This window comes from Euleptes europaea, chromosome 13 (assembly GCF_029931775.1).
Source record: "Euleptes europaea isolate rEulEur1 chromosome 13, rEulEur1.hap1, whole genome shotgun sequence".
In the NCBI taxonomy this organism is placed as follows: Eukaryota; Metazoa; Chordata; class Lepidosauria; order Squamata; family Sphaerodactylidae; genus Euleptes; species Euleptes europaea.
Window position 1 is genome coordinate 49,405,889 of NC_079324.1, and position 21,596 is coordinate 49,427,484.

General features: G+C 47.6%; 1 protein-coding gene across 1 annotated transcript in view; it reads right to left on the reverse strand.

Moving 5' to 3' along the window:
- NOS1 (nitric oxide synthase 1) overlaps window positions 1-21,596 on the reverse strand; it is a 92,486-nt gene that overhangs the window by 16,092 nt on the left and 54,798 nt on the right. Inside the window, exons 12-20 of the mRNA XM_056859788.1 lie at window positions 18,779-18,864; window positions 13,587-13,731; window positions 12,467-12,571; window positions 11,328-11,386; window positions 7,023-7,139; window positions 6,635-6,809; window positions 3,752-3,890; window positions 1,603-1,681; window positions 70-263 (exon numbers count right to left, since the gene is read on the reverse strand). Coding sequence (XP_056715766.1) covers window positions 70-263; window positions 1,603-1,681; window positions 3,752-3,890; window positions 6,635-6,809; window positions 7,023-7,139; window positions 11,328-11,386; window positions 12,467-12,571; window positions 13,587-13,731; window positions 18,779-18,864 — 1,099 coding nt within the window. The remainder of the gene's footprint in view (window positions 1-69; window positions 264-1,602; window positions 1,682-3,751; window positions 3,891-6,634; window positions 6,810-7,022; window positions 7,140-11,327; window positions 11,387-12,466; window positions 12,572-13,586; window positions 13,732-18,778; window positions 18,865-21,596) is intronic.

Consider the following 21,596-nt stretch of genomic DNA (forward strand, 5'->3'; position numbering starts at 1 on the left):
GAGGGCCCGCGGGCCTGACGTTCCCCATCCCTGGATTAAAAGGAGGCAAATTCAAGTATCCCACGTTACCTAAAGCTGTACTTCTTTCTTCCAAGAGTTCCACCTTCACCAGTTCATTGGCGGGAGGCGCATCTTCAAGCCGTTCGATCAAGGCATTGACCAGCTCTTCATGGTTGCCCGGAAACACACCCAGGTGATCTCCAGGGAGGTAACGTAGCCCCTGCTCCCCATTGGTGTGAAGCCGCAGGAAGATTGTGGAGCGGCTGGAAGGAGAGGGAAGGTTTTAAAGTGTGCTCTCCTTTTCCAAAGAGCTATCTTGCTACCTACAAAAGCCATGCCTTGACCTGGATGGCCCCAGGCTAGCCTGATCTCGTTGGACCTAAGAAGCTAAGCAGGGTTAGCCCTGGTTAGTATTTGGATGAGGGACCTACCAGGAACACCAGGGACATGACGTGGAGGCAGGTGACGGCAAACCACCTCTGAATGTCTCTTGCCTTGAAAACCCTGTGGGGTCGCCATAAGTCAGCTGAGACTTGCCGGCACAAAACAACAACAAACAAAAGCCGTGGCCACCAGAAACTAAAAGGATTGTTGGAATAGCCTCCTTCTTGAATAAGGGATGTTTATAAAATGGAAAGCCTGATCTGCCTCGGTTCAGAACTGTCTGACAAGAAAGTGTTGGAAGAGTTGCAATGTCTAGCGTGCAAAGGAACTGAGAAGAAGACACATGAACACATGAAGCTGCCTTATACTGAATCAGACTCTTGGTCCATCAAAGTCACTATTGTCTACTCAGACCGGCAGCAGCTCTTTAGGGTCTCAGGTAGAGGCCTTTCACATCAACTACTTGCCTAATCACTTTAACTGGAGGTGCCGCAGATTGAACCTGGGACCTTCTGCATGCCAAACAGAGGCTCTACCACTGAGCCACAGCCCAGAGGCTCTACCACTGAGCTCTACCACTGAGCCACAGCCCCTCTTGGAGGCTCTTGCTTTGGAATGGCTGACATTAGCCTCCTGCATTCTTCTTTCCTCCCTCCCTCCAGGTCTTCTTTCCTTCCTTTCTCCAGGTCTACCATCACCATATTTCCCCAGAGAACAGAGTAAGTAGTCAGCTAGTTAGGGCTGTAAGGCTGGAGACCTTTCCACCCTTTTTAGACCTCTTGTCTGTCCTTAGACTGATATTCTTAGGGGACAATTTCCTCCTTATTCTACCCTCTCCCTCCCTCCTTAGCTAGATAGACAGCTAGAGGCTCTGTCTCTCAGCTTTCCTATCCTAAAATGTAGTTCCTTCAATAAAGGCAACTTGATCTTTAATCAGTGAGTCTGACACTTTTCTGCGTAGTTAGCATACTCTGCAAACAGAAAGAGCCCCAGATAATGAAGTCAAGGTTGAAAACTGCTTGAAAGCCTTTAAGCTCGGTTCCAGTGTCAGCGCCATCCACAATTCAGACATTTCCTAGAAGTTCTCCATACAGATATACGTGTGTGGGGTTAGGTAAGGGGGGAGAGTCTTCAACCTGGGGGGTCCTTATCTACCAGCACCGTACTGTGATAAATCTTGACCACTTGAGGGCAAGTTGGCCGGGCTGCAGTTCCTACCTGGACTTGGGGCTTTGTAAATTCTGACGCGATAGCAACCGGGCTGCGAAGACTCGTTTTTTATGGATGCTGGATAAACCTGGGGATGAAAAGAGGTTTTTTTTTTAGAAACAGGCTCTTCCTGATATGTGGACTAGAAATGCACTTTGGACACTTATCAATCAATCAGATTTATTCATGTTGTGGTCACAGACCTTAACAATCCAATAAAATAAATAAAATTCAACCCACAGCTATATTGATCCAATATCACAATAACGTCTACTACTACACATTGAAATAAAACAATAACCCCCCCCCCCCATGAAAATCATTTACCAGGATATTGTGGACTATATCAAGCCATTATATTACCTGTATCAGGCCTATTAAAACTTTTCCTTAGTTTAAACGCTATAATGAAAAAAGAGGCTACTCTCTGTGCAATCCTTTCTTTTCCTTTATCCCTTAGAAGCTCCTTGATCCACTGATCTTGAGCAGCATAAATCTAATGTTTGAGGGATATAAGGACTGAAATAAATCTTGCCACTGACAATGTCACCTTGGGATCCCCGTTGCTTAATAAAAAAGGCATTATGTCAGAGACAGAGGCATTAGATTTATATGTTAAAAGGGGAGAGATATAACGTGATTGAAGTTCCTCATAAAAGTGGCAGTCCAAGAGGGCATGAGCTAATGAATCGATAGAGCCAAAAGAGCTAGGACAGGTCCTGTCTGGGTATGGTATATTCAAAATTCTTCCCTGCATAACCATAGAGGGGTTAGCATTCAGTGTAACTAAACAGAAGGCTCTAGAAAGGCGAGGAGTTGGCAAATAATAAGTATAAGCGGACAAACCGCATGGTGGTTGTATTCCGAAAAACTGAGATGAACAAACGCAGCGAGCACAAGTAATAGAGCTGTTATAATCAAGCTCCTTAACGCGCTTTTTAATTTTGGTGAAAGCGTCAGTTTCCCCAAGATCTAATAACATATCCTGCGAGAAGCCCAACAATGACAATTTCTCATCTAAGATTTTTTCCCCCATGAAGATTTAAAAGGGCCGGGCTTCAATGAAGCACTCTCTGTGTAATAGATAAATTTACATCAACCAGCAAGAATCTTGCTCACGCTTCTTCTGAGACCAGCACCTGTGGTACGCACTGGATCAATCTAGGTTATGTCGTGGTGTACAGGGCAGTGGAAAACAACATGTGGCAGGTCTTCTACCTGGCCAGCAGAACAGGGGCAAAACTGTTGGCCATATGGAATACGACCATATCTACCTTGAATAACTTCTGATGGAAACACCTGTAACTGGGCCCCTGTGAAGGCTCTCCTCTTTTCAGGATCCACCAACTCCTTACGGTAATTAGAGGGGGCTTTGCTCCGTTTAAATAGGGGATACCACTTTAAAAACTGTGCTTGTTGTATCTGCAATATATCTTGCTCCGCTTCCCTGTCACCTACCCATTTCCTGATTTCTTTTGAGTCCCAGAATTTTAGGGTCGTCAATGAGGACAACTTAAAAAACAACAACACACCAGCTCTGCTATTCTTAGATTATGAGCCCCGTGGCGCAAAGTGGTAAGCTGCTGTGCTGCAGTCCAAGCTCTGCTCACGACCTGAGTTCGATCCCGACAGAAGTTGGTTTCAGGTAGCCAACTTATTCCCGCCCCACAACAGACACCCTGTGAGGTAGGTGGGGCTGAGAGAGCTCTAAGAGAGCTGTGACTGGCCCAAGGTCACCCAGCTGGCTTCACCTGTAGGAGTGGGGAAACCAACCCGGTTTACCGCTCATGTGGAGGAGTGGGGAATCAAACCCGGTTCTCCAGAGGCGAGTCCATTGCTCCAAACTACTGCTTTTAACCACTATACCACGTTGGCTCTCTTGCTTTTTTCAAAGCATGTTACTAGTCCTTATCACTTTGTGAGGTGACTCAAGACTGTACAGGCAATGTCTAGGGACAGCCTCTGCACAGGGAAGGGGAACGAGGGTCGAGTGGGATTTACGAGAGGCGTTTCACTGCCCTGCTCGGTTCCTCGTGAGTAGCAAAGCTAGAATAAATGAAGCAAAACTATTGGCGAACATCTGCATAAATTTACTCAGGTCACGGAAGACAGCTTTTCATGGCGCCCCGCCTGGATTTCATGCGAGCCCTCCCGATACCTTGCGTTAGTTCCGGGGCCTCGGCTACGTAAGTCAGGCGGAATTTGCTCCTCTTCCAGCTCCGGTCATTGGTGATGAGGGAGTTGTTGGCCTTCTCAATGTTCACGTCGTCCCCCACGCAGAACACGTCACACGCTGCCTGCAGCACACACCAGGTTCTCAAGATAGGGGGGGCAAGGGGGGGAAATGGGAGCCCCCTTGCACACATGCCTCAAACCGTGCGCAGTCAAAAAAGGGAGTGAAACTTCAGCTGCTTAATGTACAATACTATCAAAAACAAAGCAACCCAGGCAAATTCAACAATGTGTAGAGTTTCATCAGAATTAAACAACCATAATACTACAATAAGGAGCCCCGTGGCACAGAGTGATAAGCTGCAGTACTGCAGTCCAAGCTCTGCTCACGACCTGAGTTCGATCCCGACAGAAGTTGGTTTCAGGTAGCCGGCTCAAGGTTGACTCAGCCTTCCATTCTTCCGAGGTTGGTAAAATGAGGACCCAGCTTGCTGGGGGTAAAGGGAAGATGACTGGGGAAGGCACTGGCAAACCACCCCGTACACAAAGTCTGCCTAGTAAACGTAGGGATGTGATGTCACCCCATGGGTCAGGAGTGCTTGCACAGGGGACCTTTACCTTTAATACTATAATAATAGAATAATACCAAGGACATAAATTTGACAACAAAGTCACGTGTGACACAATAGTACAATTGTTTCTATATGCATCCACTTAGGGCATGTCACCCTAAGTGGATGCATATATTTATTGTTACGGCCATCGGCCAGCATAAAATAACAAAGCAATACAGGTACCTGTGTGTGTGTGTAAAGTGCCGTCAAGTTGCAGCCGACTTATGGCGACCCCTTTTTGGGGGGTTTTCATGGCAAGAGACTAACAGAAGTGGTTTGCCAGTGCCTTCCTCTGCACAGCAACCCTGGTCTTCCTTGGTGGTCTCCCATCCAAATACTAACCAGGGCTGACCCTGCTTAGCTTCTGAGATCTGACGAGATCAGGCTAGCCTGGGCCATCCAGGTCAGGGCAATACAGGTACCTATACAACATTAATTAAAAATAGAAGGAAAAAATAAAAATAAAAATAACATGGCCTAAAATAAACTGATTAAATACATTATCAGCATAATAAGGTACCAAATCAACATTGCACATTATACATTGTACATTATTTCACCTGTCACTCATCATCTGATGAATCACTAATAATATAACCCTTTTTTATTTTGAACATTCCTTTTAGTAATGGCCTTCCAGCAAAATTTAGCTACCTCGTAGGAAACAGCAGGTTTTTTTTATCTTCAAGCAAAAATGGGATAAATGCGCTTTCTTCAATTATAGATTGATGTGAATGACCACAGAGGTAATACAATTCCATGCATGCACTGTCAGGTAAGTATCCAGTTATTTAACATATCAAAAGTACATGTCCATGCATAATATTCTCTTCGTATTCCTTTACAGGTCTCCGGTAGAATTTATCCTGTTTCAACTGAACATGAGAATCTTCTGATGAAGAAGTGGATGCATATGGAAATAATTGTACTATTGTGTCACATTGTGACTTGGTTGTTAAATTTATGTCCTTGGTATTATTCTATTATGGTTGTTTAATTCTAATGAAACTCTACACATTGTTGAATCAAACCATGTGCAGAATCACAAGTCGGGAAAGCACCGGCCACTGCGCAACCATTGCAGCGAGGCGAGGCAGCAGGCGCAGGTGAACCCTGGGAGCTGCGCTGCTTGCCGAGGCTGGAAGCTGCTCCCCAGAGCCTCAGGCAGAGAAAGTCCTCTCTCAGCCTCTGCTAGCTGAGATCTTTTAACTGGAGGATGCCGAGGATTCATCCGGGCACCTTCGGCGTGCAAAGCGAGGGAGGTACCACTGAGCCAGAGTTCCCCGGTATCTATACGAATGGGGGGGGGGGCTGGATCCAATCCCAGAATTGAAATGACAAAATGGCAAAGCAAAACAAAACCAAGAGCGTGCAGCTGGTGGAACACTTTGTCTGGTGACATCAGGGCCCTGCGGGACCTTAAAGAGTTCGCAGGGCCTGGAAGACGGAGCTTTTCCACCAGGCCTACAGTTGAGGACAGCTGCGGGTTATCACCTTTTGCTGGCCTCCCTACCCCCCTTCATTTCTATGCTGCTTTTGTTAATGGGGGTGGTGGTAACCTGCCGCCTATTCTGGGCACTATGGGTGGAAATTTGGCGCCATCTGGAGTTTTAAGGCTTTTCATTTGGTTTTTTTTACTGTTTTAAATTTAGAAATTATTATTAATTTTATTGTTGATATTATTGATGTATTTTAAATGACGTTACCTGCCTTGAAGCTGGGTACCCAAGGTTGGGTAGAATTATATATATATATAATTTATTGGAAACGCTATGTCTAGATTAAAATGGTTAAAAATCGTTAAAATAGCACAATGGCATTTCCTGAGGTTGATGTCTCTAACCACATGCCAGACGCGTTTCGGCCTATTTGGCCTTCATCAGTGGTCAATTAAAACCCATGTCACACCTGCACACATTTACAGAAATATATACATAAACAAACAGTTTAAATCAAACCAGGCATGTATATGTACCTTGGGTACCCAGCTTCTGTTTTCTAAGTTGGGTTTTATTCCCCTCTTTTTTCTGTTACCCACCCTGAGCCTGGCCTTGGCCAGGGCGGGCAGGCTATAAACCGTAAAATAAATAAATAAATAAATAAATAAAACCACCTTAATGACACCATTAAGACAATAGCAACTTGTGTAGGGAACCCACTGACTGAAGCAACCGCAATGAATCTGACTCCGGCAGGTTTGCCCGGCTGGGGTCCCCTCCCTCCAAGCCCCACAGCCCAAAAAGGAAGCAGGTTACCTTGAAGACCTTCTTGGCCCAGGTCCTGAAGAATTCCTCTTGCCCGCACAGCTCGTCCCCCTCTCCCATCTTCAGAATGCGTTCCCCTCCCAGCTCCTCCAAGAGAGTGTCCACGGCACGGGCAAAGGCGCAGAAGTGGGGGTAGACACGTGACCCCAGGCCAAAGACGGAGAATCTGCAAGCAGGCCAGAGAAAGGTGGCTGGGGGTGATGTGAAGCCGACGAGGGCTACCATTTGCCAAGACTGCGGGCCATGAGCAGGAAAGGAAACCTCTGACCCCACAGCTGGAGCAAGAAGATTTCTCCACTCGAGAAATTCATGCCTCCACCTTCCGAGTTGCTCCTAAGCCTGCACATCTCCCTAAATCCAGTGACGCTTCCCTGCTCACCTGACATTGGCCAGTGGCCCGGTGCTCTCAAAGTTGTCCCGGGATTCTGGTCCATCGCTGGAGGATTTCCGGGCATCCGAGTAAGAAGAGACGCTGTTGAAACGCACCTTGTAGCTCCTGCAAACAGCACAGTAGCAGAACGAGAACCTCTGGGTCAGGAAATGGAAGGCGATGTGGTGGTGGGGGGCGGGCAAGGAACACTTCACACAACTCATTCTGACTGCGGCTGAGCATTTTGATTTCCCTGTCTGGAAACATTTACCCCCTTGCTTGGTCTGTAAGATGTTCACACAGGGCATCGATGTGGGAGCCGGCCCATGACAGCCGAGTCAATTGCAGACAAGAAGGATGTGAAACCCTGACACCTAGTGGATGTGGGATGTACTTGCTCACCTTAAAACAACCTACGGAAAAGGGTCTCAGGCAGTGAGTGGGGTAAGATTGAAAGGTGAGTTCAAACTAATAATTTATAGAGCATTCCACATGTTCAAAGCATTTCAGATACTACATTATCTTCTTGCAAATAGAAGAAGAAGAAGAAGAAAAAGAAGAAGAGTAGGAGTTGGTTTTTATATGCCGATTTACTCTACCTTTTAAGGAGAATCGAAGCAGCTTACAATATCCTTCCTTTCCTCTCCCCACAACAGGCATCTTGTAGGTGGGGCTGAGAGAGTTCAGAGGGAACTGTGACTAGCCCAAGGAGTGGGGAAACCAACCCAGTTTACCAGATTAGTGTCCACCGCCCATGTGGAGGAGTGGGGAAATCAAACCCTGTTCTCCAAATTAGAGTCCACCACACTTAACCACCACACCATGCTGGCTCTCTGCAAGGTATCCTCCGTATTGCCACAAAGGGCTGGAAGTGGACTGTGTACGGTCACCCGGTGAATTCTGGCGAAGGTGAGATTCGACATGGGGTGTTCTTAACCACGATGCTACACCAGCTCTCTCTTGCCCCTGCTCCTTTTCTGCCTGAAGCACTGTTGCAAACGGGCCATGGTTTTAGTATCCACGCTTCCCCTGTGTCCAGAGGAGGGCAACAAAGATGGTATGGGGTTTGGAGACCAAGTCCTATGAGGAAAGATTGAAGGAGCTGGGTATGTTTAGCCTGCAGAGGAGAAGACTGAGAGGGGATATGATAACCATCTTCAAATACTTGAAGGGCTGTCGTATACAGGTTGTTTTGTGTTGCCCCAGAAGGTCAGACCAGAACCAACGGGTTGAAATTAAATCAAAAGAGTTTCCGTCTAGACATTAGAAAGAATTTTCTAACAGTTAGAGCTATTCCTCAGTGGAACAGGCTTCCTCGGGAGGTAGTAAGCTCTCCTTCCCTGGAGGTTTTTAAGCAGAGGCCATCTGTCAGCAATGCAGATGGCAGACCATGAGAGGGAAGGCATCTTGGCCATCTTCTGGGCATGGAGTAGGGGTCACTGGGTGTGTGTGTGGGGGAGGTAGTTGTGAATTTCCTGCATTGTGCAGGGGGTTGGACTAGATGACCCTGGTGGTTCCAACTCTATGATTCTATGATTCTATACTCATGGCTACATCCAATTCTGAAGAGCTGATGGAAGGTCTGCTGACTGTGCTGAACAAGGATTTTGGACTGTTACTTGGGGTCATCCCAAAGGGTGAAAGATACAAGGTCCCTGCTCCTTTTCCCTCATGGGGGTGGGGGACGATAACAGATTGTCAGGGAAAGGCAGCTCCCTTTTGTTCTCTGCTCATTCTTGAAGCCTGCTGCAATTGCATCGCATGGGGCGGGGAGGAGAAAATCAGTAGTGGGGGGAAAGAATGGCAGAATGACACAGAATGTGTTTGGCCCTAAGTGAGCAAATATTTATTTGTTCAAATAATTCTAATTACAGAACATCCTCCCCACAGGCATTCGGCGAGCGCAGAGTGTGCCAAGTTCCCAGCGCGATCTAAAGATATATTTTGTTTACCCGGGTTCTCTGTTGATAATGTTTTATTTAGATGGCATGCAAGTGAGTTGAATTCTTTTTACGCCCCTGCACATTTTAAACATCTGCTTTTACTGTTGCTAGTTTGCACTTGATTTCGTCGCTGCTATTGTTCTGGGGTGGCTACAACATTTCTTGATAGCACTGCTGTTTCAGTGTAAGTAAATTGTTTTTTTTTTTTGCCGCCACTCTTGTAACATGAGATTATTTTATGATGACATTTTTTAAAAATGGGTTTGTATTGTGATAATGGTCTATAAATTGCCTCTAGCACCTGGGGGGTGGAATGGAGACAATAACGATAAAGAAATTAAGACTAGCTCTTGTATGTGAATTCCTGCTTCTGCGGAGGACCTTTATCCTTCGTACATTCTCTAGCAGATCATTGTCCATTTGAGGTTAGGGTTGCCCAACTCCAACTCAGGACATTCTTAGAAGTATAGGGAGGGTGGAGTTAGGGGGGAGGGAGCTCAGGGGGAATGTGTTGTCATTCTAGGAATTTTGCTTCTCCTAGGCCGAAAACACATGGCTGTTTAGTCCGGCGAATCTCCCGGGCATGTCGCGAATCTCCCCAGTCAACACGCATGGCCGTCCCCAGCTTGCGTGATCGACCCACCCACTTCCAGAACTTCCCTGTGCTTTTCACTTCTCGGTTTGTCGCGACTTTAATGTAAGCCGTGCAGCAAACGCGAGAGCTTGCCGGAGCGTTTAAGCATCCGGGTCAACTCCCCGCTGGAAGAAGCCACTGGCCAGCCCGATGGCAGCAGCAGCAATGGCACCTTTCCACCCCCTGGAACCCCACACCCACACCCTCACTCTCCCCCTCTCCTCCACCTGCCGCCAGCGTCCTCTCACCCCACTCGGGGGAAGGCAGAGCGATGGCGACTCCTTCCGCCAGTAGCCACCTCCACCTGCCACCGGCTTCCCCTCACGTCCACCCAGGGGGACGGTGTGGTGGAGGAGCGCAGAGGGGCAGTGGCTCCTTGCCACGCGTTCAATTTTTTGAATCCGGGATCATCAAACGTGCAACAACACAGGGACAAAACAAGTAGGACCGAAACACTAGACTCTGTGGTGTACCTTATGCCTCTATGGTGTTGCCCTCTGAAGCAATTTCCTCCAGGGTAACTGACCTCTGTAGTGTGGAGATCAGGGGCAATTCTGGGAGAACTGGCGACCCTAATTTGACGTACGTGCACGAAAGGCAGCACAGAACACTTGCAAGGAAGTGCCCAGGTCTTATGATTCAATCAGCTGGTAAGTAGTTGTGTGCCTTGTGGATAAGCACAGCGGCTGGCTGCTCTAGGCAGCCGGCTTGCAAAGACAACGCACCCCCCCCCCAACATGCAGGGAAACTAGTGCTCCTTTAACGAAGGCAAATAACTTGCCTATAACAAAAATGGGAAATGGAGCCCTAATAAGGGCACACAGGAGATGAACTGTAGACTCCACTAGTCATTTGGGGGTATGTCCTGGAAACATGCCCTGTTCTGGATGGCCCAGGGTAGCCTGATCTCATCAGATCTTGGAAGCTAAGCAGGGTTGGCCCTGGTTAGTGCTTGGATGGGAGACCACCATGGAAGACCAAGGTTGCTTCGCAGAGGCAGGCAATGGCAGACCACCTCTGTTCATCCCTTGCCCTGAAACCCCTATGGGGTTGTATGTCTGCTGCGACTTGACAGCACTTCCCACCACCACCTGGAAACACCCTTGACAGTAAGGTATCATGGTCCCTCTTCTCCGCTGGTGGGAGGTTTTTGGGCGGAGCCTAAGGAGGGCAGGGTTTGGGAGGGAGGGACTTCAGTGCTGTACAGCCCAGTTCCTTAGTGGCTACTGCCTTATACATGCACACAAAAACCTCCTTAGTGGCTACTGCATTATACATGCACACGCATTAGGGTTGCCAGGTCCCTCTTCGCCACCAGCGGGACGTTTTGAGGAGGGTGGGGTTTGGGGAGGGGAGGGACTTCAATGCTGTACAGCCCAATTGCCAAAGTGGCCATTTTCTCCAGGTGAACTGATCTCTATCGGCTGGTGATCAGTTGTAATAGCAGGAGATCTTCTGCCACCACCTGGAGGTTGGCAACCCTACTTGACAGCCTATCAAGCCTATACAAACGGAGGGGTTGTGAGACTGAAGTCAATCTCTCCAATGGATAGAGACCAACCCAGAGAGGGTGTATTGCACTGCCTGTTGTTTGTGGGTTACCAAGAGAGTTGACCCCTTCCACCCACCCCTGGACAAATTGGGATTTCCAACAGCATTTGTGTGGACTGGCATACCCACTGGCAGCAAGTATGGTGAACGCAGACTCCTGAAGGGACCTTGCCTGGTCATACTTACTTCCTCTCTTCCAGGTTGGAGTTCGGATTCCTCATTTCCATCAGAGCACAGCCAAATTTCTGAGAAGTGAAATGAGAGAGAGAGATCAAATGACACAAAGGGCTTTTATGCATTCTCAGTTTCCTTGTGCCTGTTTTCCCCCCAGTTCTGCATGCATTTTGCTCCCTCTAGTGGTCAATTCGATATAACATTATTTTTTATCAAGCACAAAAAGCTGCTGATTTAAACTGCAGGAAGAAACACTTCATTCAAAGCTGTGTGATGTTGAATTGACCACCAGAGGGAGCAAAATGTGTGCAGAACTGAACTCCCCCTGAAGAAACAGGAGGTTAGATGCAAGGAAACTGAGAATGCATAAAAGGCCAAAGTCAGGGAAACATTGAGGGAACAGTACGGAGGAAAGCACTGCATAATGCTAATGGCTCAGCCCTGGGCAACTATCCTCAACATGAGGTCTTTGCTTTATCCCCCCTCCCCGCTTTGGGATGAGTTCCTTCATCACCCCACCCATCCTTTTAACAACCTGGTCATACAGCTGATTGGGAAGGCAGGGCAAAGAGTTTGTAGTTGCTCGAAAATGACAAGACATCCTCCCCAGCTGTCACCCCAAGAGGCTTGTGGCTCAATGGCAAAGCATGTGCCTTGCATGCAGAAGGTCCTAGGTTCAATCCCTGACATCTCCAGCTAGAAGGTTCTCCAGCAACTGAAGCAGGAGAGGCCGGGAGAACCACCACCAGAGAGAAAAATGTGGTGAAAGGTACCACCACTGTTCAAGAGACGAATGACTGTGGGATTCCAAAGCCGATGGTTACTAGAAGAACAGTTGGTTTTTATTCCCTGCTTTTCTCTACCTTTAAGGAGTCTCAAAGCTGCTTACAATCGCCTTCCCTTCCCCTCCCCACAACAGGCACCTTGAAAGGTCAGTGGGGCTGCGAGAGTTCTGAGAGATCTGTGACTAGCCCAAGGTCACCCAGCAGGCTTCATGTGGAGGAGTGGGGAAACCAACCCAGTTCATCAGATTAGAGTCCACTGCTCTTAACCACTACACCACTCTGGGTAGAATACTTCTTGGCTCCTACCGCTGATGAAAGGAAAGGGCCAGACCCCATATGCAAAGGAAGGCAACCAGCCCTTCCTACCTCGCCATTCTCAGGTGGGTCTCCATTGCCAAAGGTGCTTGTGACCACCAGCACGAGGGTTTCATGCTCCAGGTGGACAATGTCATACTCATCCATTGACGTCACCTGCCAAAAAATGGAAAGGCTGGTCAGAGGCATTCTTGTTACCATTCAGAAAGGCTGATATACACGGACCCAGATTTCCTTTTTAGTTCTGTATGCAGGAAGGGAGGCAGCATGGTATAGCCTGATCTCGTCAGATCTCAGAAGCTAAGCAGGATCGGTACTTGGAAGGGAGACCCCCAAGGAAGACTCTGGAGAGGATGGCAACGTCAAACCACCTCTGCTTAGTCACTTGCCTTGAAAGCCCATTGCTGGGGTCACCATCAGTCGGCTGCGACTTGACGGCACTTGACACACACACATTCAGCAATGCAGGAGAATTTGTGCATGCATGTGCATGCATGCACATGTAAGATGCTAGCCATCTGACAAGGCTTTTGTGCAGTAAAGGCCAAGGAGTAAACACAAAGGCTTTAGGGAAGAGAAAGAAATGCTCTTCTTAGATATGCCTGCTAAAGGCCATGGGTTAGAGACAATGAAGAACAGGCTGTGCGTTCTCTCCTTCTGTCCACTGGCCTCAAAGTGAATATTGTGTGCCAAGGTAACCCCAATTGCTGGCGCTCAGCAATTATGCAGTTAAATGTTCCAGGCTTTGACAGCAGGTTCCAGGAGCTAAGTTCCAGTTCAAGTCAAGCTTTTAGGGTGCTTTTTAAAACAACTTTCCCTTAACAGGAGCAGAGGTTTGCACGTATGTTTCTCATTTTATTTGGCTTCCTGAGCTTTTAAACCTAACCCTTTGCCTGCATTTATCCAGGGCTAGATGCAACGCCAATCAACACAGTCACTGTCCACAGCTGGCTTTCGCTACCGATATGCAGAATCTCCCCCCTCCCCAAAAGTTTGAAAGAAGTATGTTTGTACTGAAGGTGGGAGGGAACTTTAAAAGTGTCCAGCTTGTTTTACAAAGATTGTGTGGCTGCACCTCAAAGGATGGCCATTTCTATTCAGCCCTTTGCTAGGGGTTGGAGATGGCTCCCCTGTCCCCGTGCATCCAAACTCATGCAGTCCAGGAGCCTACCTTGGCATCAAAGGCATGCTTGAAGATTTCGCACAGGGTTTTTGCATAGACCTGGGACTTTCCTGTTTCCGTGGCGTACAGGATGGTGGCCTTCACTCTCTTCGCCATTGCCTGCCCCATCAACTTGGCGGAAAACTTCACCGCTCTAGGAGAAAGGGGGGGAGGGGAACAAAGTTGACTCCTTGACCAAAAAAGACACTCAGCGGATAACATTCACCGACTCCAAGGCGTGAGCCCAGTTGTTTTCTTACTAACAACCTATTTATATTCTGATTCTGCTGGGGAATTTCGGTTTCGATAAATATGGGCCGTATTGACCAAGGAAGAAGCCAAAACAGGAACGATCAGCCGGCATTCGCTCAGTGAACTGGAGGAGTGTAGAAAATTCAGGACAGGCATAAGAAAAAAAAAACTTCTTGGCACAGTGCAGAATTTAAAGAATTCACTGTACTGACTGGCCCTGGTCTTGGTGGTTGTAAAAAGGGGATTAGATACATTAACGGACAAGAGGCCCATCAGTGGCTATGTCACAAGAGCTAAATGGAACCTCCATGATCAGATGCAGAGTACCAACGAATACCATTTGCTGAAGGATTTTTGCCTTATGGGCACCTGGCTGGCCAGGGGCCCCCTTCAGAAACTGCTCTTAATGGGCTTTGCTCTGATCCAGTGTGTTTAAGAGCCAGCATGGTGTAGTGGTTAAGAGCAGAGGACTCTAATCTGGAGAACCGGGTTCGATTCCCCACTCCTACACATGAAGCCTGCAGGGTGACCTTGGGCCAGTCACAGTTCTCTTTGAACTCTCTCAGCCCCACCTTCCTCACAAGGTGTCTGTTTTGGGGAGAGGAAGGGAAGGAGATTGTAAGCCGCTTTGAGGCTCCTTGAAGGTAGAGAAAAGAGGGGTATAAAAACTAACTCTTCTTCTTCATCAAGCATAAAATGTGAGCCTAAACTCACCTTCTAACCAGGCTGTTAACGTAACTTCAAATCAACCTCTGGCAATATTGCCACATTGCTGCAGTTCATGAGTGCTTTCCAAGAGGTGAAGAGGTGGTTGGAATGCCACTTGCATACAGCTCCTTAGCGTAAAGGTTAATGCATCGTGTTTTGAATTAGTTCTGGCCGCGTTTGCCCTCTGCAGTGCCCAGACTCCATTTGCGGAACTGAAGGCCGTTTCCAGCATCGCAGATGGCAGGAGAGCTCCTGAGCTTGGTTAAATATTGAGGGCACAGTAAGCAACACACACACGCACCTACTTCCTGCTTCGTACACCGGGGCTGCTGGTTGTGTCTGGCCCGGCTCAGCCTCTGTTAATATCACTGAATTATTAACTCAGAAAATGAAGAGTTTATAATACACTGTGCCAAAGAGCTTCTGAGATGGTAATTTGTGTGCAAATATGGCCATAAAGATGAGCTATAGCAGAAAGGCTGGGTGAGCGCCAGCTTCAGCTCCCATGGCTTCAGAGCAGAAGCCTATCAATGATGGCCAAGTGGAACCTCCATGTTCAGAGGCAGTATACCTCTGAATGCCAGTTACCGGGTGGTCCAAAGGCAGAGGAGGGCTGTTACCGTCATGCTCTGCTTGTAGGCTTCCCAGAGGTGTCTGATGGATAATTTGGATGTTGGACTAGATGGAATTTTCCTTTTCTTTATCCCTTGGAAGCTCCTTGATCCATTGATCTTGAGCAGTGTAAATCTAATGTTTGAGGGATATAAGGACTGAAATAAATCTTGACACTGACAATGTAGCCTTGGGATCCCTGTCGCTTAATAAAAAAAGGCATTATGTCAGACACAAGAGTAATTAGATTTATATGTTAAAAGGGGAGTGATATAACGTGATCGAAGTTCCTCATAAAAGCGGCATTCCAAGAGGGCATGAGCAAATGAATCAATAGAGCCAGAAGAGCAAGGACAAGTCATGTCTGGGTATGGTATATTCAAAATTCTTCCCTGCATAACCATATAGGGGTTAGCATTCAGTCTAGCTAAACAGAAGGCTCTAGAAAGACGAGGAGTTAGATGGAAACTTGGTCTGATGCAGCTCTTCTGTTTTTGTTAATGTACTCTTTCCACCTGACTCTGATCCTCCTTTAATGCCCTTGTCCTTTATATGCCCCCTTACATTGCTTGGGCCCCTGGCCTCTGCCCAGGCATTCCCAAGTCCTGACTCATCACTTGGTTACGTTGATGCTCAAATCTGTGCACCCATATCTATTAGTGACCTTTTGCAACATGTCCAGTTATCATTCACAACAACAGGCCAATGGAATTCTCAGCCTATGGGACAATCCCATCTCATGTGCAAAATGGTACCACTTCCTGTAGTATCAGTTATATGCACAAGTGCCAGAACGACGTGGTCGGGCCAGTAACACGACTGTGACTCTCTTCTTCCTGGCTAGCCACAAAGTTGAACGGGAAAACCTCTGCAAATGGCCCCGCCATGTTGTGTTGGAGCTCATGTACTATACTGGATTCATCCATGCAGCTCTGGTGTTTATGTACATTTTGCAGTGGAAGCATTTCCCCCACTGATGCCAGCACACATGTGCACACACCAACAGTGGTGTATCGAACCTGTAAGGAAGAGGCCACAGCTCAGTGGCTTTGCACACAGATGCCCCCACGTTCTGTGCCTGGTGTCCTCAGTAAAAAAAGGATCTCTGCAGAAGGTGTCAAGAGAGACACAGCTGCTGCCAGTTCAGGTTAGGCAATGGTTTGACTTTGTATAAGGCGACATTGTATAGCCACAGGCTCCTTTCTTCCCTCGTGCACCATTTCCCTTTCGCAGTTTTCTATTGGGTGCCAATTGCCTGGACTGGCAAACTAGGGTTAGCAGCTGGCTCCCAAACCAGAATCAGAAATCTGCTCCAAACCACGTTTCCTGATTCTGGTTTGGAAGGGAAGTGCGAACCCTACTTTGCCGATTCAGATGCTAACCGCAGTTTGCTAAGTCGGATGTCACAGCAAACCGTGAATGCATGAAACTGACTTTTATCACGGGCCCTGCCAAAGTCATCCACAGAGGACTGCAAAGCAGCTGGAGCCTTGCTTTCTCCCCAGTTCCCTCTCGCACTCCCCTTCCCTTTTCAGGCTGCACACAGCCATCGAAAGAGAAGCCCAGCTGGAGCCTCCAGAGCCTGCTTTGATTTTCTTGGCATCTTCTGTCACCTATCCCGGAGTGGATTTAGAAGCCTAACGGCCCAGAGGCAGGCTGGATTAATGGGGGAATAAAACCCACTTTTGCCCTGGGGACAGTGGAGGGAAAGGGTCATCTATCAGGCTCACATATTTTCCCATACCCTTTCCTCTGCTGCATGGGAAGAACGGGGCTGTAATTAGCCGCCAGTTGCTCCTCTCTATTCCAGGAGACCAGATTAGTTTCCTCCACATCTGAGCTCTAGCTCAGTCCTGGAGAAGGACATGGAGGAGGCACTTGTGGTTTCTTTCAATCTATATGGAGGGAGGTTTCTGGAGTCTGGGCACCCATAATGTAAAGGTCAAACTATATGAAAGGTCTCCACTCCCATCTGGCAGCAAAATAAGGCCCAAGACCACTGAGTGGGTTGGCAAACCTTTGGCCTGCCCTTTGCAGATGGAACTCCAAACAAAAAGAAGGAAGTGATGATTAGGGCTGGAATGATTAGCCCAATCTGGAAACGTGCGGAGAATGTGGTCACTGCTTGGCTCTCTGGGCTACTGACTCACCTTCCCAAGCATTTCCTCTTGTAGAATCATAGAGTTGGAACACCAGGGTCATCTAGTCCAACCCCCTGCACAATGCAGGAAATTCACAACTACCTCCCCCACACATCCCCAATGACCCCCTCATGCCCAGAAGATGGCCAAGATGCCCTCCCTCTAATGATCTGCTTAAGGTCATAGAATCAGCATGGCTGACAGATAGTCATCTAGCCTCTGCTTTAAAACCTCCAGGGAAAGAGAGCTCATCACCTCCTGAGAAAGCCTGTTCCACTGAGGAACCGCTCTGTTAGAAAATTCTTCCTAATGTCTAGACGGAAACTCTTTTGATTTAATTTCAACCCGTTGGTTCTGGTCCAACCTTCTGGGGCAACAGAAAACAACTTGGCACCATCCTCTATATGACAGCCCTTCAAGTACCTGAAGATGGTTATCATATCCCCTCTGTCTTCTCCTCTTCAGGCTAAACATACCCAGCTTTTTCAACCTTTCCTCAGGTTGAGGAATAATAACATCTTTGGAGCAAACCCAGGCAGCTGCCAATGATGCCCCAAAGAAACTCCCCAAGAGGTTGTGGTCCCAATGAAATCTGACGGGCACTTCTGGTTTTCAACCGATTGCACAAAGAGCCCTGCAGGATCAGACTGATGGTCCGTCTTGTGCTTGCAATGGACAGATGCCTCTTGGGAAGCTCAACCAGACAGGAAGTGGTGCCCCCCCCTCTGCCATTCCCCCACCCCTGCCTCTGGTCTTCAGAGGTAAAGACTGCCCCAAACCATGAACTTTCCCATTCTTTGTGGTTATGGTTAATTGCAGTTGATAGGCTGGTCTGTCACTCATTTGTCAAATCCTGGATAAAGAACAGAATTGCCTTAATGGCTTGCCTTGAAGGGAGCACTCAACCCAGGATCCTTTTTCCCCTAAAAAGGGCCAGCCAGATGTTTTTGGGATGCCCAGAAATTAAAGATGGAGGCAAGCCATTTTGGTGGTGACTGGTGGCAGGCTTATAAGCATTGCCCCATAGAGATGCCCAGGTGAGGGGAAAGTACACCATCTTCCTTGTTCGGATCCTAGTTTTGCCTCCCACCTGGTAGTTTTCAAACAAGAAGAGGGTTGCATAGCTCTCTAGCCTTCTCTTTGCTACTAGTAAAAATGGATGTTAGTCATGATGAATACCTATTCTCTCCAGGATCAGAGGAGCATGCCTATTATATTAAGTGCTTTGAAACACAGGCAGGATAATGTTGCTGCAGTCGTCTTGTTTGTGGGCTTCCTAGAGGCACCTGGTTGGCCACTGTGTGGACAGACTGATGATGGGCCTTAGTCTGATCCAGCATGACTTTTCTTATGTTCTTGTACATAATAACGCCTCTTGCATTGGTTGGAAGATGAGCAGCAGCATGCCCCCAAAGCAATGTCATGGCCAGATGGCTGTCCCGCTCCGTCTCCAGGAAGGCCCCGTGACATGCCCGGCGGTGTACTTACTTGGCTAGCTTTTTAAACCCGATGGCTCTCTTCTTGGTTGGAGTGCCATTGATGCCCTTCCAGATATGCGTCTTCCAAGGGTCAGGCTGGGAGGAGAGAGAAAAGGCCCAATTGAGGAGGAAGAGTTGTTCGAGGTCAAAACCTGAAGGGCCTCTCAGGCCCACGGGACAGAATCATTCTGTGGCGGAAACTGGTCCGCGTTAGAGAAATCGGGAATGGGAAAGGGCAAATGACAGTGCAGACAGACAGGCAGAAATCAACACAGAGAGCCAGCGTGGTGTAGTGGTGAAGAGCAGTGGTTTGGAGTGATCTGGAGAACCGGGTTTGATTCCCCACTCCTCCACATGAAGCCTGCTGGGTGACCTTGGGCTAGTCACACTCTCTCAGCCTCACCTACCTCACAGGGTGTCTGTTGTGGGGAGGGGAAGGGAAGGTGATTGTAAGCTGGTTTGATTCTCCCTTAAGTGGTAGAGGAAGTCGGCATATAAAAACCAACTCTTCTTCTTCTTCTTCGTTCCTGGCACTGGTGCTCTGCTTCCCTCCATGTTCACTCTTAGAATCATAGAGTTCGAAGGGACCACCAGGGTCATCAAGTCCAACCCCCTGCACAATGCAGGAAATTCACTACTGCCGCCTCCGCACACCCCTAGTGACCAGAAGATGGCCAAAATGCTCTCCCTCTCATCATCTGCCCAAGATCACATTGCTGAAACGACACACGTAGCTGCCTCAACAATGAGTCCAGATTTCTTTGCCTGTTTGGACCTTACTCAGTTCTTCTGGAGGTCAGCTTGTTTAGTTTGATAAAAGGGCCATTTGCACAAATGACAGCAGAGAGAGGCAATTAAAGCTGCAGAGGTTCCAAAGCTAGATTAAATAAATGCACTGCCATTGGGGGAGTTAGCAGGCAGGTTTTCGGGGTCCCCTTTTCCGAGCGATTTTGTGATTGTGGATCAGGGAGTTCAGATGCTGTTTGGCATTTTTTTGTTAACTGTAAAAAAGCACGATCTCCCCAGAAACAAATGGATCCCTGTATACATTCAGAGGTGGGGACCTGCCCTAAGGCAAGAGATAGATGCAAAGCTATTGGCTGATACTGATCCAAAAGTAACCCTCGCCGTGGCAAAATTTTTATCTGTGGTTTTTAATGATACTTCCTTTTAACTGTACTGCTCAGATATTGTATTTTTGTATGTTTGGTTATTTTTGAATTATGGAATTTATTGAATTTGTTTTGCTCATGACCTGTTGGTCCGCGGGCATAAAGAACAGAATAAAGGAAAGGAACATGCTGCAGTGGTTAGAATGTTGGACTGGGATTTGGGAGACCCGGGTTCCAATCCCCACGCTTCCTTGGAAGCTTGCTGGGTGACCGTGGGCCAGTCACACACTTTCAGCTTAACCTACCTCAGAGCGTTCACTGTGAGGATAAAATGGAGGCGAGGAGAATTATGTGAACCACTTTGGGTCCTCATTGCAGGGAAGGTGGGGTATAATTGAAGTAAGGAAGTAAATAAATAAATATAAAGCACCCTTTATTTAGTGGATAGCCCAGCAGTCAGATTATACCCAATTAAAAAAAAAACACAGTAATGATTTAATTGAAAAACTGCTTTGGGTTGGGAAGGGGAGGAGCTTCATGATGTTACAGGCGCCCAGCCAATCAAAACTATGCAAAGCATTTTCTGCTTCAGATGGGCATAACTTGGCCACTGCCCAAGTTCAATACTTAAGAAAAGATTGTGCAGGTGACCACAATCTAGTGAGTGCACTTAGAGGAGACAGCTCCTTTAATGCTGATATAGGCTCACTCTAAGTGCACACAAGAACTATAAAGGGGGTTGGGCAATGCCCCAGTGGGGCAACCCTATTGCTGTCTCCTCACTCTGTGACAGTAGAAAAGAGCAAGAGTCCAATAGCACCTTAAAGTCTAACAAAGTTTCTGGCAGGGCATGAGCTTTCGTGAGTCACAGCTCACTTCTTCAGAATGACTCTGTGGACAGACACATTATAGCAAATGTCTAAAATGTGACAAATGTCAATATTCACACACAACAGTTGACACTTCCAGATGAATGTTGGGCATGCTGTCAAATATGTGTCCATTTCTCCCATGTTTCATACCACATACAAATGAACATTGACACACCCATAGGGGAATGTCAATATTCTCTAGAGTTCCTCTTAATTTAAGGACATTCCCAAAATTTGCCTGAGACGTTGCTTAGGGCCACATCAAACATTGCAATGGAATTCCAGGACCAAGTTTCCTGGTGTGTTTTATGGCCATGAAAAATGAGATGGGGTGGGACAATTTGGGAAGGGGACGCTAACACAGCCTAGGAGACAGAAGATTAAACTCTTCCCTCTTCACATTTTTCTTGATCGAAACCTGCCTTCATGGGATACAGTCAGAGAAAGAAGACTTGCAAAGGCAGGGTGTCCCTACTGGGGGGAGGGGTTAATTGCAATCTGGGGGGGCAGTTTTAATTGGGAATTAAATGGAGTGGGGGGACAGAGAACATGCCTCCTTGACCGAGGTCACACTCCTGATTTGAATCGCCTCATCCATTACTGGTATGGAGAGGGTGGACAGGGAGAAGCTTTTCTCTCTCTCATAATACCAGAATGTGGGGCCATCTGCTGAAGCTGGAGCGTGAGAGATTCAAAACTGTAAAAAAGGAAGTATTTCTTCTCACAATGCATAGTTAAATTGTGGAACTCCCTGCCCCAAGATGTAGTGATGGCTGCCAACTTGGAAGGCTTTAAGAGAGGAGTGGACATGTTCATGGAGGAGAGGGGTATTCATGGCTACTAG